Source organism: Echinops telfairi, unplaced genomic scaffold, assembly GCF_000313985.2.
Source record: "Echinops telfairi isolate 266 unplaced genomic scaffold, ASM31398v2 ScPeMD7_23;HRSCAF=83, whole genome shotgun sequence".
Classification (NCBI taxonomy): Eukaryota; Metazoa; Chordata; class Mammalia; order Afrosoricida; family Tenrecidae; genus Echinops; species Echinops telfairi.
The window spans coordinates 42,330,271-42,346,922 of NW_022103920.1; the positions used below are offsets into that span (position 1 = coordinate 42,330,271).

Consider the following 16,652-nt stretch of genomic DNA (forward strand, 5'->3'; position numbering starts at 1 on the left):
TCGGGAAGGTGAGCATCATAGAATGCCAATTTACTAGAAGAAAGTATTCTTGTGTTGAGGGAGTACTTGAGTGGAGGCCCAATGTCCTTCTGCCCATTCATCAATTCTATCTACTTCCTTTGAGATGAAAAAATCTCTTACAGGCTGAGTAACTTTCCTAGCCCAATGAAAGGAATTTCCCCGAGATCTGTGATGTTAGGACAACTATATTCTGATTCTTCCCCCTCACCCCCCACCTTTATTTTTGGCCTTTGTTTTTTGTTTTTCTGATCCTTAAAAAATAAGACCCATATATTTTGAATTAACTCCAAAAGAACTTCAAAATATGTTCACCTCTCTCATAATAAACTGAAACTGAGACGTGTGTTAACAGGTCTGCTGGAAATGTTCAAAACTAGTGAACAACTTCATTAGTTAAATTTTGAAAATTTGCCAAGAATAGGTACCTTAAGGTGGTGGGGGGAGAGGGGCAAGGAGGGCCAAGCCAAGGTTATGTTTAGGGTTGCCAAATTACCAAAGCTATTTGAAAAACAAAACAAAACAGATTCTGATATTGCTGTATTATTTTCACTATAATCACAGAGGGAAGGAACCCTCTCTGCCTACAATTATCCTGGACAGTCTTTATTGACCTTTAAAATGCTTTACCTTTGTTTATTGGGAAACCAAATTCACCCCAAGCCTATAAATGTGAGCCACAAAATGAATTAGAGTCTAAATAACTGAATCTTCCTTCTCTGATTTCAGTACAACTGAGATCTAAGAGGTAGTGTCCCTGGAGTGAAACCCTAAGTGGTGGGTGGGAGTTCCAATACCCCTACAAAGGAAAGTGACGTGCCGGAAGGGTGAAGGGGGCTGAAGAGGGATGGGGCGCTTTGCAGGGTGGCAGCCTAACGTCTGGTCCTGGAGGGAGCACGACTGGGCAGCAGCCCAGCCCACTGGTGGCCAAGTTGTAAGCTCTGTTACTGGGTCCTTCCTTTGTGTACTAGCCATTACCAGTGTCCACTGGCAGCCCATCTGGTTGCTCAGAGGACACAGAATGCGTGTCTCAGAGATTTGAAGATGAGAGAGAAGGCAGAAGGAAATGGGTGGGAGGAGAGCTGCCAGTCTAGACTTCCTCTTTCCTACCAGATTCGTGCCAAGAACACAGACACAGAATCCCCCATTTGCCCCAGCAAAGAACATTCTGTGTGATGGCGTGACATATCCCAGTAGCCTTTTCTGAAAATACTCGTAAAATCAGTGCAGTGGTGGGGTCATAAAGATATTTCTGGGTTCCACTTACTAATAAAGAAGGTGCTGTGCAAGTAAAAGGTATTCAGTGCTTCTGCCCATCCAAAATCTGCTGTGCATGTGAGGGATGCTCAGAAAGGCTGGGGAGTGATTCACTGGCTCTTCCTGCTTCCTTTCCATGATCAAAGGTGAAGAATCTTCACACAGCAGATATTTGATGTGTATATAAGCTATATACATTTTCCCCACACGTACATGAAAAAGGCCTTCCATACCATGGCTTCCTGGTTTCGAAACCTTTAAGCTGAGGAAGAAATTAGGGGGTTTTGAAAACACCTGAGGGAAGCACCTTACGGAGGTTAGATGTGCCATCCAGTTGGCATGACCTTCAAACCTGTATAAAAGCTCTTGAATGATGAGCCAGTCAGGGGGCGATGTAACAACGATGAGAAATACAACTTTCCTCTAGTTCCTAAATGTTTCCTCCCTGCTCTCACTACCATGACTCGAATTCTATCTTGCAAGTCTGGCTAGACCAGAGGAGGTACACTGGTACAGATAGGAACTGAAAATACAGGGAATCCAGGATGGATGAGCCCTATAGGACCAGTGGTGTGAGTGGCAAAACAGGGAGGGTAAAGGGAGAATGGGTGGGAAAGAGGGAACCGATTACATGGAACTGTGGGTGACCTCCTCCCTGGGGGACAGACAACCGAAAAGTGGGTGAAGGGAGACGTCGGGCAGGGCAAGATATGACAAAATACCCATTTATAAACTATCAAGGGCTCACGCGGGATGGGGGAGCGGGGAGGGAGGGGAAAAATGAGGACCTAATGTCGGGGGTTTAAGTGGAGAGAAAATGTTTTGAGAATGATGTACAAATGCGCTTTACACAATTGATGTGTGTATGGATTGCGATAATAGTTGTATGAGCCCCTAATAAAATGTTAAAGAAAAAAAAAGATAAAAAAAAAAAAGCTCTTGAATGATTCTGAACCGTTTGGTATTTAAGTGCTTGGATATAAGACATCAGGGTGAGAGACCTAAGTGTTGTTTTCCCTGCAGCAAAACCAGGTTCCGATGGATTCAGGAAAGCAGCTCACAGAAAAACGTGCCTGCGTTTGGTCTGGACGGAGTGTACATATCCGAGCCTTGCCCCAGCTCCTGCAGTGGCCACGGAGACTGTGTTTCTGGCGTGTGTTTCTGCGACCTGGGATATACCGGTAAGGCTGAATGCGTTGCGTATGATGGTTTATAAAACACTCACCTCTGCTGACTGCATTTCAGGTTACTTCTCCCAATCATATAGAATCTGAGTTTGTCAGTCTTTAAGCCTGAGATGTATAGAAATGTTCAACCCAAGTGCCTGAAATGCTAAGATGTTTTAAAGTTTTGAACTTCCAAAGGAGGAGAAAGGACCCCTGATGGTGTGGTGGTTAAAGCATCAACTGCCACCCCTATGGTCAGAGGTTCGAACCCACCAGCTTCTCTTTGGGAGACTGATGGGGCCGTTTTCCCCAGCCATGCGGGCGCTGTGAGTCAGCATGCACTCCATGACAGCAGGCTTAGGGAAGAGAGAGGGCAGGGGAGGTTCAGGGTAGAATTCTCAGCCGCCATTAAGGAAACCTCACTTTGATTCCTGACCGATGCACCTGGTGCACCACGGCCGCTCGTCTGTCCTTGGAGGCGCCCATGTGGCTGTCGTGCTTAAACGAGTTTCAGCAGAGTTTCAGACTAAGACGGACTAGCGGGGAAAGACTGGTGATCTCCTTCCAGAGAAGCAGTCAGTGAGAAGCTATGGGTCACAGTGATCAGATCCTGGAGATGGCACCGGCAGAGGAACGGGCAGTGCTTCATCCCCCTGTGCACGTGGTTGCCATGAGCCAAGAGCAGCGGCTGCCACCACCCAAGAGGAGAAGCATGCCAAGGAAGGACAGCAAGATGGCACGATCTCCTTCTCTCCAGAGAGCTGTGCATCAGTAATGCCAGTAACAGCACTGACTGAGTCCCTGCTATGTATCAGGCACTCTACCAAGTACATTTCCTTTCATCTTACGGATCTGAACAAGAGCCCTGCACCGTGGGATTTCAACTGCTCCTGGTCACGTAGGAAGACATTGAGGCATAGGGAGCGTCAGTCACTCTCCCAAGGTCACAGAGCTAGGAGTTGCGAGAACTGGGCTTCCAGCCCCGGGAGGCAGAACCTGAAGCCTCAGCTCCTAATCATTGTGCAGCAGGACCTCTGCGTGACCTTTAAATTGTGTATAGATAAGTTTGCATGTGAAGTAAAAATGCACATGAAATAATATACACAAGATTACCAAAAGAGAGGCTTTCTAAGAGAAGCCGTGTCTGACCACCGTCCACTTTGGATGTTGCTGCAAGGAAAAATGAAAAGGCAGCTGAGATTAAAGAGTTAAAATTGGAGAAAACATCCTAAGTTTCCAAATGTTTTTAAAGATTTTTTTTTTTCTGGAGGCAACTTCAAAAGGATGCATCAGCTTTTCGGTGTCTGGCCTTCATTTGGCGTGTGACCAAAGGCAAGCATATGATGCTACGGGCCTTCTGTGGAGAGGCCTATCCACTTGTGGCTTCGATGGTAGCTTTGAAAAGTCTGGGATTGACTTCCCTTGTGAAATCTCTAATAGGAGGCCAGTACACTAGCCGATGGTATTTGAGATAGAAACTATCTCTCAGTTCACACAAATCCTCTTAAGTAGTGAAAACTAGGGAACTGTGGTTTCCAATAGCTCTCCTTTTTCTGTTTATTTTCATTTGGAGGTAGAAGAGTGCTTTTGATTACATCGATGGCGATGTTACAGACAGACAGCTGTAGATACAAGTGTTCATAAGATAAAAGTGTTCACAAGGTACAAGTGACTGCTTTCCTCCTTTAAAAAAAAAAAATCCAGATCCACTGCCGCTGGCTCACGGCCATCCTATAGGACAGAGTAGATAGAACTGCCCCAGGGGCTTTCTAAGACTATAAACCTTTAAGGCAACAGAAAGCCTCATCTTTCTCTGACGGAGTAATGTTGGATTTGAACTGCTGACCTTGAGGTTAACAGCCCAAGGAGTAACCCACTGTGGTACCAGGGCATCTTTCATGCCCATAAGACAACAGAAATACTTCCTTTCCCGTATGCTAAAAAAAAGCTTTTCATGTTTAGCAATTCCAGCAAGCATCCCTTCTAATGTATTTCTTTCCTCTGAAGCCGCACAAGGAAGCTGTGTGTCCAGTATCCCGAATCACAGTGAGATGTTCGACAGATTTGAGGGGAAGCTCAGCCCCCTGTGGTACAAGATAACTGGCGGCCAGGTTGGGACTGGCTGTGGAACACTTAACGATGGCAAGTCTCTCTACTTCAGTGGCCCTGGCAAAAGGGAAGCGAGGACTGTCCCTCTGGACACCAGGAATATCCGGTAAGTGACGAAAGGTCCCCCGAGCATCCTTATTTGCCAGATCACATGGGCTTGAAATGGAAAGATGCAGAATAGCCTTAGCTCTATAATAAAGCGAGTCTCCCACAAAAATGACATCACAATTCATTAACCAGTGTGCCCTCGTCACTAAGGTATCCGTGTCTAATGAGCATCGGTTTGCCTTCCTGAAGTTTGATGCTGTTGTGCTGTTTGGCAACTTTAACATGTCCTGTGTGAAACCAGTAAATACTCTCTCAACTTGAAGTCTGTGTCAAAAAACAATGCATTCTTACTCATCTAAGTGTCTTTGTATTTATCTACTGAAAAGTTGCCCCCAAATTTAAAGTAGCTACACTGACACCTGCTGGTGCGAGGAGTAAGTGCCTGGCTTTTAGAGGAAATGAAAATCGTAGCACAGCTAACCTGAACTGCACTTTCCTGTCAGGTACATTAGTTGAGACTCTAGGAGAGAGTAAACTGGGGAACACTTTTGAGATTTTCAGACCTCATGCTCACTAAAATAATGGGATTTGTGGCATATTTCTCTTCCCCTTTGTCCTGCGTCCTTCTCAGAAGGCGTGCCCGTCTGCGCTGGTCACAGTGGATGTACATCACCTCACCTCACCTCACCTGAGTCCAAGTCAGAGGCACATAGGTCATTGTCTGGCCCCAAACAAACCTGAGCAGGCTTCAAAAAGTTCACAGACAAATTCCATGCTTTTATTTTAAGTCCATGTTTTCTATAAACATTTTAAAGCCCTTTCTGCACATTCACTTTCTTAATGATAAATTCAGAAATATACCTTCCTTGTTCTCGGATTTTCAAGGATCGTGTTACCTGGATTTATGAAACCATTTCAGTAATCCCATTAAATCATATCAGACTGTCACAATGAAATGGGGTTAGATTTAATGACTTAGAATTAACTTTGCATAGATCATCATTACAGAATAAAGTGAATGCTCATGCCAGTTAACCCTTTCCAAATATTACTGAAGTAATTTGCAATAATCTGTAAGCGTTTCTGCTTGTCATATGCCTTTTGGGCTTAAAAAGTCATATTTAAGAACTATAGGGGAACTTTTGATGTGTCAAAATACACAGGATTAACTCTAGAGTACATCTATGTGAAAGTAGACTACATTTTTCTCCCCAGACTTGTTCAATTTTACATACAAATTGGAAGCAAAACCTCAGGTATTACCTGCATCAAACCAAGAGCAAGAAATGAAGGTAAGCTGCTTGTTTCTGAAAAAGTATGCTGTTGGCAAATCAGTCCCTTTACCTCCCAGCATTCAGCCAGGACTTGATACACTAACACGCGACCCTAAATAGCACCTGCTCTTCTCTTCTCCTTCACAGTACTAACTGCTGAGGGGAGCTATGGCCATGTCTGTGAGCATTCTTCATCCATATCCCTGAATCCAATGAGTTCTGCCCATGCGTGCAGGCAGGATCAGAGGGCATTTACTTTGGATGGTTTGTAACTTCCCAGAGAGAGAGAAGCAGCGATGGAGAGGCATAAACGTTCCACAGGAAGGCTGGAGAGACGGATCACACTCCGCTTCTTACCCATAAGCATTCCAACTAGACGGGAATTCTTGGCTAGGAGGAGCCCCAAAACTCACTGTCAACAAGTCAGTGCTCACTCAAGGCAACCCTGGGGACAGGGTGGAAATAACTGCTCCTCTGGGTTTTCGAGACTGTAAGGCTTTACAGGGATAGAAAGCCTCTTCTTTCTCCCAAGGAAGCAATGCCTGGTGGTGGTGAACCACTGACCGTGCCGATAGCAGCCCAACACAACACCAAACCATATCACCAGAGCTTCTCGGATAGCCGCATTAGTTCCTGGAAATAACAAATACAAACCATTGCTGAGCACCTACTATGTAGAAAGCATTCTTCAGAGGGTGTTGCCTCTGTTCATTCATTTAATCTCTATCATTGCTCTTACCAGGCCTGGGTAGACTAGTTAGCCCTGTTTTGTAGCTCAGGGATCAGGAACTAACTTGCTCAAATCCATGCAGCCACAAAGTGGATATGCAATGACACAAGCCAATCATGCTGGCTCCAGCTTTAAAGACCCTACTGTGTTGCTTCTCTCCTTACCCTGACCTCTACCCTGCCCGGGTACCCGTGTCAGCTTCAGCTTCAAATAATTCCATTCGCAAATTCATGCAGAAGTGTAAATCACAACAGGAGCTCTCCGTTGCTCATGGTGTCCCGTAAGCACCCTGAGTGTGCATTGGTTCCTGGAACAAAATCCATGAGCTTTCTAAAGGGGTCCTACTCCTAATCTTGGTTTCATGAATGGCCTGTAGAATTTTGCAGCTTCGAAGTTCATTATCTCAAGCATGACTTTGCAAAACATACTCACCTAGGCAGTACCTATTGGTCAATAAAGTTACTATAACTTTGGTCATTGCTTTGAGCTTTAAATGGTCATTGCATCACCAAGTAAAGGCTTTAATGATTGGTTCCACATACCTCAGTGTCTTTGTGCAAGTAATTATCCCCATCATCTATTCACTGAAGTACCCACAGAAACGTCAGACCATTTTACATGCATTAAGATCGTCAGCAAATATGTTTTGAAGATCTGCTTTGAAGCAGGCACTGTTCTAAGCGCTGTGGATACAGTGCCACTGAAAGGCAGGTGCGTCTGTCAGGATGAGCTAAGTTCTGCTTCAATAACAGCCAGTCCTCCAAACCTTTGCAGGTTAAAACTACAGGCACTGGTCTCTTTCTCCTGCCACGTTTTCATAGAGGAGATCTGAAAGCTCTGTTCCTCTCTGACCTCACCCAGGAGCAGGATGCAGCCACTGCCTAGAGCCTGGATTGCTAGCCACTGCGACACGGGAGGAGAAAGAGCAGGGGGACGGGAGTAGACGTACAAGCCACCATGGTCCAGAGGGTTAGAACCAGAACAATTTGGTGGCCAGCACTAATGACTCCCAGAGCAAAGTCCTCACTCACTCGCATGGGAACTTATATTCGGGGAGCCAAACAATAAGTAATAAATAAATAAGCAAGAACACTTTGAGGTGTCGGGGCTAGACAGAAATAAGCACGCTGATGACATGGGGAGCCAACTTGAGAGAGGTTTGGAGAGGGTGTGAGGTTCCTGGCCTATATAGAATGACAGGTGAGAGGCGCATAATGATTGCAAAGGGTAACATGGACGCGTGTCGGGCCTCCTCGAATGTTGCCACTAGGAAGCAGAATCAAGACAAGCAGCCCAAGATTCAAATTTATGAAGTCAGACATATCTCCCTTCTTTACAGCAATATCCTCTCTCTAACCTTTCTCCAGCCCTCTCATCACTCTGCTTCTTGGCCAGGTTTCACAATTCAGTACAATTGCAAAGAATTCAAACAGCACTCAAAAATTATGGGGCATATTACTGAAGTAACAGGCCATCCCTCAAGATCAGGAACAACGGAGGATACAATGCTTCAATCAAGAAAGCTGCTTCTCGACCTGCAGGCTGGGCTCTCTGGCCCATTGCCCCACAACCTCTCAGTCTCACCTCTGCCCTGCTCAGCAGTGTGCCACAAAGCTCTTTAACTCTGACCACACGTGCCTGCAGTAAGTTCCCTGCCCTCTCTCTCATGCCACGGGTCAACACACCCACTGAAGTACTGTGGGCCAGAAAGCCAACGACGTTGTCACACTGATCTCCTGGCTCTACTGCTGCCATGTCTTTGCCACCATTGCCAGTCCCATGCTGTCCCTGGTGGTATAACGCCTGCCCCTGGGTTAGGAAGTTCTCCGTGCAGGCACTCCACATCTAAGAGGCATGCTGTACTCATGGCACTTCTTTCTTGGAGATAGGAAAGTCCCCTTCTGCTCTGGGACTGGCTCTCTCTCTCAGTCTAGCAGGATGGTAAAGCTGACCCTTGTTAGGGTTCCAGACCCTGTCTGCATGGTCTCCCCTAGGATCCATGCACCTTAAATTTCCATTGTTAACAAGCTATCCACTCCCCTTGGTGGGCCACCAGTGCCTATTTGCATAGTCCCAACCAGTCATTTTGTGGATGTTACAAGACCATGTCCAGAAAGGCCATAGGAAGACAATTCATTGCACCATGCAGAGGAAGAGACATTTAAATGAAAAACCACAGAAAGGGAAAGAGCCAGGCACATGACAAACTCAGGTAAGATTTTCCAGGCAGAATGCCAGATGGTGAGCAAGAAGAGGTACCATTGTGTTCTGGGCCCTGCGGCCCTGCCCTCAGGGCTGTGACTTGAGCCATCCTGGGGCCCTGGTAGCTGCACTAGAGGCACAGTTGATTTGAGCAAGCAGTAGTGCCAGGGGTTAAAACGGTTGCTGGGGGTTGCTGCCCATGCCCATACCCCAGAGAGGACCCTCACCACCATCACCACCCACCCCCCAAAATGAACAGCACACTGCTGGTCTTGGAGGCCTTGAAATTCAAGACCAAAAACCCGAAGACTAACAGCTGCTCAGAAGAGATGCTCAGTCGCCCCAGCCCCAGGGCTGCTGGACTTGCTACAGCTGCCAGGTCCAGGACTTGGTCCCTCCGGGCCACTTGGGCAAAGCAGAGCAGCAGCAGTAACTTCCTCCACACCTGCCTTCTCTGGAGAGCCCCACCAATATCTGCCTTAGTCTCTTATTTGCAAAAATGCTACAGTGAATTGGAGGGAAGGAGGCCTTTGGAGAACTGGCTTCTTTAGATGTGGGCGGCTCTGGAGTCAGGGGTCCGGGAGCCAGGCCTGGGGAGGAGCTGCAGGTTAATGTGCACCATAGTCAGAGAGTACGTTTCTGAGTATTGTCGTCAATGTGAAATGTCAAGATAATGAGATAGTCCTTAAGTGAGGAGTAAGTGACTATTTTAAGAGCTGATCGCAGTCGGGGTTGCATGACAGTTGTGTGCATGACTCCTGAAAAGTACAAGTCTGTACCTCTCCCTGTGTTAGGGTTTCAGCATGGGGGTGGAGTATATGGGAAGCGTCCACTCATCTTGGACATGTCCACTGTACAGAACTTCTGATTACCATGTGCCCTGGGCAAAAATCTCCCTGAGGGTCCCTTTAGAAATAAGCAACATTTCTAAACTAGTCTTGAGCCTTCTTCTTAAACTGGTGCTAGCCATGCGCATCACATCCCACAGATGCGCCTCAGCCTTTCATTGAAAGCGGGTCGTTGAAATGTGAATCTGCCCCAATCCTTGGGCAGCGCTCTTCCAGTGAGGAAAGTCAAGACTTTGTGATTTAGTCAAGTTGAAGCACCAATTTACATATTTGGAAGGAAAATCAAAATTAGGCTGTTTTCATGTAGACTGGGCAAAATGCAGATGGAGCTGTAGCTTAGGAGACGAGATGTTTTACATGCCTTAAACACCCGGGGGATGAGCTGAAATTGCTTGGTTGATGCAGATGTACAATGTGCTTGATGACACGCAGCGAATGAGGCGCGGCCGTCGGTGTGAAGCATGGAGATGTCTCGTTCTCGTTTCCTGCGTTGCAGCCCCTCCTCCACGTTTCTCTCAGAGGCACCTCCCTCACTGTCCTTTAGAGTGGTGGCCTGCGTCTCTGCCCACCGGGTTCGTGCAGGCAGATAACGTGACACACAGGGGTCCTCAAACTTTTAAAACAGGGGGCCAGTTCACTGTCCCTCAGACTGTTGGAGGGCCGGACTATAGTTTAAAAAAACCTATGAACAAATTCCTATGGGCCCGGGACGAGTCAGCTGCTAAGCAGGACAGGCAGTGGGGGCAGAAACACCGGCTTGCCAGATAAATGTTGTGGCCCGCCGGCCGTAGTTTGAGGACCCCGGTAAAGCTCATTAGGAGAAAGGCCACAATTACAAACCAATCGTTGTGGTCCTCTGTAACCGTGCTGCTCCTGTTTCAGTGTGGATCTGAATTGCGTGGGGGGCTATTTTAATGTGTGTTCCGATTCGGTAGGTTTGATAGCATGCAGCATAACAAATTACCCCCAAACTTAGCGGCTTAATAGAACAGACATAGGATCTTACAGCTTCTTGGGTCAGAACTTCTGGAGCAGTATAATGGGGTGATTCTGGCTCACGATCTCTCCGGACCTGGCAAACAAGCCAGGCTCACCCTCGTGGTTGTTGGCAAGTTCATGGCTTCAGTTCTGTGCCGGCTGTTGGCGAGTGGACTCAGTTCCTTGCTCTGTGGGCCTGTCAAGGTTGCTTGAGGGTCCTCACTCTGTGTCAGCCTGCTTCCCCCCGAGGGAGCTATCCAAAGAAAGAACCAAGAAGAAACCAGTGACTTTATCACCCAGTCTCAGAGTCACACACACCTCACTTCCGTGGCAGTCTACTCCGTAGACACACGTTATCGTCTGGCCACCCTCAAGGGAAGGAAGGGTAAGCTTTGCTTTTTGAAGGAAAAGGTGGCAAGGAATTTGTGGGCACCTTTTAAAACCACCCCAGGTCAGGCTGATCGAGTGCTGCAGGTGCTGGTCCTTTGGGTAGATGGCACTTGGAGGACCAGCCAGAGAGCTCAGTCACGCAACGCCACTCTCCTGGGACTGAATCTACCACCTGAATAAGTCAGCCCCAAATAACTATCTAAAATAGTCTTCCTCTTTGTTTGATCTGCTTATATGTAAACCATATCAGCACAAATAACGAAGTTTTGCCCCCTCCACTCCCAATCCATCCAGCTCTCTTTAAAAAACCTGTCGGATGTATTCTGAACAAACTTCAAAGTTGGCAGATGCGCCTCCACTTGAGGAAAGAACACCAGGAACATCCTGTTTTCAGTTTTCGTCATGAACTTCAGTGACTCCATTCCCCGAGCACATAGATCTCACCTCAGCCCACTGGGACGCTAACTTAATCTCTGCACCTGCATACAGTGTGCCGCCTCCCCAAGGTCCTCCTGTGCTTGGGGCTTTTTTTAGCCTCTCATTCAATTTGGTGGTTTCTTCTTTTTTAAATATAGTAGGTGTGATTCTCCTGAGAATGTCTGATGTTCAGCACATTAGTCATGATTGTGCCTGGCATCAACCCTTGTCAGATGTGGTGACGATAATTCCATATGCTATTGATTAGCCTTAAAAGGCTTTAGGCTTAAAAGGCTTTAGTGCTTTAGGCTATCAAAATAGTTATTCAAACTGTAATTCAGTAAACTCTTTGCCGCTGAGCACGATAAGGGAGTGATAGCTCTGGTCAGTCAATAATGAGAGAATAAAAATGCTGATGGACAAGGCGACTTCAAAAGACTCAAGGAAAAGTAGAATTAAAAGATAATGGAATTTATCCATGAGGTTTTATTAAAAATTTTATTGGCATATAATTCACAAATTACACAATTCACATAGTTCAGCCACATTCCATGAGCTTTTTGAATCTATTAGCCCTTGTATCTACTAGAGTGGCTTGCAGTTTTCTAAAAAGATAAATTAAATTCAAATAAATGTAACGTTACTAAGACTACTCCATAAACACAAAACTAGAGAACAGCCCATCACAGTTATGCCTGTGCGATTCCAGCCTCAGGATCGGTTGTGAAACAGGCAATTAGATACCAAAAAAAACACAACCTCTCTCCTAGTGATCCTCACAATTTCATCATTAGTATTTTTTCCTTCGCATTTAGCATTGTCTTTTCCCCATATCCACGTTTAAGATAAAACTGTCTCAGGGAGAGAAAGCCCATGAACTCCCTTAGACTTTAAAATGCCCGAGATCACACTGACCTGGTGATGACAGGTCGAGGGACATAGATGGACAGGGTCGTTGAAGAAATAGCCTGGGGACCACATGTGGCCTCCTCTGGCTACACAAGGGAGAAGAAGAATTCAACTCCACACCAGCCTAAAGCGTTTTGTCACGGGCAGCAAGCGTGCCTCTTCCCGCTCTCCAACTTCTTTGACCCTATTCTAACACCAGCTGTCTGTCCCTCTACCCTCTACTTCTCTGCTGGGATGCTCATCGGTTGCCATGGCCACACAGAACTCACATGATTATGAGGGTTTATTAGGGAAGTAAGGGGGTTCCAAAGGTCGAGTTCCAAAAGCTTTAAGGATGCAGTCCTTTGTCCAGAGTGCCTCTTCTTGACCGTGCCAGCACCCACATCTGGCCCTCCAGTCTCTCAGCATGTGACCCCTCAGTCTCTGCCTCATTCCATGGCCAGAAAGTTCCATCCCCACCTGCTCTGCTTCACGGTTTGGGGGCTGCAGGGTCTGCCCCTCCGCCCGCTCAGGCAGGACTCTTACACGCGCTCTGCTGGTGGCCTTTCCTCCTTCGTGGTCATGGAACCTCCTGTCCCTGCTTCTGAAGTGGCTCCCTCTTAATACCCAGCAGAATGGCAAAACTGACTGATCCCCAAGGTGAATCCTCCAGACCTTAGGTGCAAACAAATACAGACTGTGGATGGAACAACCATAGCAAGTACATCTACTTCTCTGCAGTAGTGGATGGGGGGAGCGTGGTACAAGAAAAGGATAGGACTTAACATTGGAGGGAGTGGGTTTGTCTGCTCTTTAGTCATTTGGCCTCACTCAGGCTTCAGTGACCAAGTTGTGATGACGTGAAGTGTCATTAAAAGGAGAAGATCTTTCTGCTTACTAGAATTCCAGATGGGCAGTGCTTACTGTCTGCTCTTCGACAGCAAAGTGCGTGGCTTGATTTTTGTGCTGAGGCGATTGAGATATTGCCTCTGAGTATATCATCGTCTGAGACTTGGTACTGTTCACGATAGAATCTAAAATTCAGATACATAGTTCGAACTGTGGAGATTTTCATGTACTTACAAATCTACTCATCACTCATGCAAAGCTGAATGTTCTTTTAAACAGCTTATGTATTTTTTCCCTCCATTTCCTGAGAGTAAGTGCATTTAGAAACTGTCGAGAAATTGATGCGCCTTCAGGTCTACCAATCCATTCTTGGAAGTTAGACCGAATGTGCCCTCATTCTCTGAGACATAATTTGAACTTTTCTGCTGCAGTCTCGCCATTTAAAAAAAATACCGTTCCCAGCCTTGCTTTGCCTCTAGGACGGCTGTCCCAGTAACTGGATTTATGTCTTTGAACTCAGGGCTTGTTGTTCAGTATTCAAATGACAATGGCATTCTGTGGCATTTGCTTCGAGAACTGGACTTCATGTCATTTCTGGAGCCACAGATCATTTCCATTGACCTGCCACGGGAGGCCAAGACTCCTGCTACAGCATTTCGGTGGTGGCAGCCTCAACATGGTAAGTCGCCTCCCACCCCACATCTTTTGATCAGAGTAGATCATACAGCCAAAGCCACGTTGTATTGCATGTTTTCTTAATTTGCTGCCAATTTGTAGGCAATTTGATTTCCAAGCCCAGTCATCAAGCTATTCATATTGCTATGGAATGAGCCTTCTCTAACTGCTTGTTTTCATCTGATTTTAGGAAAGCATTCAGCCCAGTGGGCTTTGGATGATGTCCTTATAGGAATGAATGACAGCTCTCAAACTGGGTTTCAAGACAAATTTGATGGCTCTCTGGATTTGCAAGCCAACTGGTACCGAATCCAGGGAGGCCAAGTGGATATTGACTGTCTCTCTATGGATACTGCTCTGATATTCAGTGAAAACATAGGTACAGATTATCACCTGATAAAGGAGAATACTTGATCAACTAAGCAATTAAGTGAAACTCAAGAGGAAATTCTCGAATGCAAAATTGGGTGTATAAGTGCTGGTACTAAGAGAGGCACCTAGGGAAAGGGGTCATATTGTCCTCTAATACAAGTTGGTGAGCCCAGTGACTTGGTTGTACTTGTGACTGCCTTTCACAGAGCATGGGCTATATAAGAAGCTTTCTTACAAACAGAGCAAGAAGGAAGACATTCCTGTACTTCCTAATTTACAAATTGACAGACTTAGGACTCTAGGTTGGTCCTTCTGGGTAGTAAAGCTTACGAAGTTAGCAGTCTCTGTATTTCTGGGTCTATAGCAGAGGTTCCCAACTTCCTAGGTGTATTGAAAAAAAAGCAATGACTTAGAAGCCCCCACACACACACACACACATACTAATCATTTAAAATGTGTATATCATAACTTGTAATCCAGGTTAAAGTGTAGCTATCTGCTTTTGTAGCCCTTCCTCCCCACCCCCATCATTCCAGTGCCCTCCAGCAGACAGTATCCCCACACACACCCCAACACATACACACACATACATTGGGAAACACGGGTCTATAGAAACTAAATAAAAACAGAGTAAATGTGATTAGTCAAAGCACATATACAGTACTAAAAATAAGCTGCTGTTTTTGTTTGCTATTGAAAATGTTGACTACAAATATCCATACAGTAAGAGCAAAATTCTAACGTACAACTTTCCTCTAGTTCTTTAATGCTTCCTCTCCCTCCCCCCCATTATCATGACCCCAATTATACCTTATAAATCCAGCTAGACCAGAGCATGCACACGGGTACAGATAAGAGCTGGAAACACAGGAAATCCAGGACAGATAAAGCCCTCAGGACCGATATGGAGAGTAGCGATACCAGGAGGGGAAGGGGAAGGTGGAGGAGGTGGGGAGAACTGATCACAATAATCTGCATATAACTCCATTCCCAGGGGGATGGACAACAGAAAAGTGCGTGAAGGGAGACATTGATCAGTGTAAGACATAAGAAAATAATAATAATTTATAAATTATCAAGGGTTCATGAGGAAGGGAGGGTGGAGGAGGAAGGGGAAAAAATGAGGAGCTGATACCAAGGGCTCAGGTAGAAAGAAAATGTTTTGAGAACGATGATGGCAACAAATGTGCAAATGTGCTTGACACAATGGATGTATGTATGGATTGTGATAAGAGTTGTATGAGCCCCCAAGAAAATGAATTTTTTTAAAAATAAAGGAGCTGATAATACCAAGGGCTCAAGTAGAAAGAAAATGTTTTGAAAATGATGATGGCAGCATATGTACAAATGTGCTCGATACAATTGATGTCTGGATTGTTATAAGAGATAGAAGAGCCCCCAATAAAAATATTTATTAAAAAAAGTTTAAAATTCTATACTACCATTAAACTCTTCTCCTTTTTTCCAATAGGAAAACCACGTTATGCTGAGACCTGGGATTTCCACGTGTCCGCATCGACCTTCCTGCAGTTTGACATGAGCATGGGCTGCAGCAAGCCTTTCAGCAGCTCGCACGGGGTGCAGCTGCAGCATTCTCTGAACAACGGCCGGGACTGGCAGCTTGTCACCGAGGAGTGTGTGCCTCCGACCATCGGCTGTGTGCACTACACAGAAAGTTCTGTTTACACCTCGGAACGATTCCAGAATTGGAAGCGGATCACCGTCTACCTCCCACTCTCCACCATGTGAGAATTGTCATTGGGCTACCTATCAGAATTTTGAGTTTCTGTTGTGTAAATTGAAGACAAGTGTGCTGCCAATCAGGGATTTCATGATTCAGCGCATGTGGAATGTGATAGGGAAATAAAAAGTACAAGATGGTTTGGGTTGCAATTTTCAAGCGGGGTTAGAAAGTTCTAGAAGTTTTACAAGTCTGGGCTTGTAGGGTTCTTTGATAGCATGATGTTTCGGTTTTAAAACAGCTGTAAAAGTAAGTCCCTACCTAGAATCCAAACGAATACCTCGTCACAATGAGCAGCCTATGAAATTAGCCCATACAGAAGAGGATCCTGAGCTACTTTTCTCAGTCCCACGTTGGTTTATAGAAATCCCTTACAAAGAGCTCCTGTTGTGTGTAGGCATTTGGATCACGTGTAGGCATTGGGGATGTTTCTAGGAATGAATGTCTACTGCGATGACTTTTTGAACGATTCTTGGTGGTGCTGAGATTTAGACATTAAGATGCTAACCCCAAGTTTGACAGTTTGACTCCATCAGCTGCTCCATGGGGGTGGGGGGGAACATGAGACCATCTGCTCCCGTAAGGTTTATAGTCTCATTAGGAAAAAAAAAAAAGATTCATGTCTCACAAATCCTATATAGGGTCGCTCTGAGTTGGGATTGACTTGATGGCAGTGGGTTTGGTTTTTGT

General features: G+C 45.8%; 1 protein-coding gene across 2 annotated transcripts in view; it reads left to right on the plus strand.

Moving 5' to 3' along the window:
• Positions 1 to 16,652, plus strand: part of RELN (reelin) — a 549,393-nt gene that overhangs the window by 429,177 nt on the left and 103,564 nt on the right. For both annotated transcript variants that reach the window (XM_004702602.2, XM_004702603.2), the window contains exons 29-34: positions 2,299 to 2,456; positions 4,449 to 4,656; positions 5,814 to 5,890; positions 13,695 to 13,853; positions 14,040 to 14,228; positions 15,693 to 15,966. In XM_004702602.2, the coding sequence (XP_004702659.1) occupies positions 2,299 to 2,456; positions 4,449 to 4,656; positions 5,814 to 5,890; positions 13,695 to 13,853; positions 14,040 to 14,228; positions 15,693 to 15,966 (1,065 nt within the window). The remainder of the gene's footprint in view (positions 1 to 2,298; positions 2,457 to 4,448; positions 4,657 to 5,813; positions 5,891 to 13,694; positions 13,854 to 14,039; positions 14,229 to 15,692; positions 15,967 to 16,652) is intronic.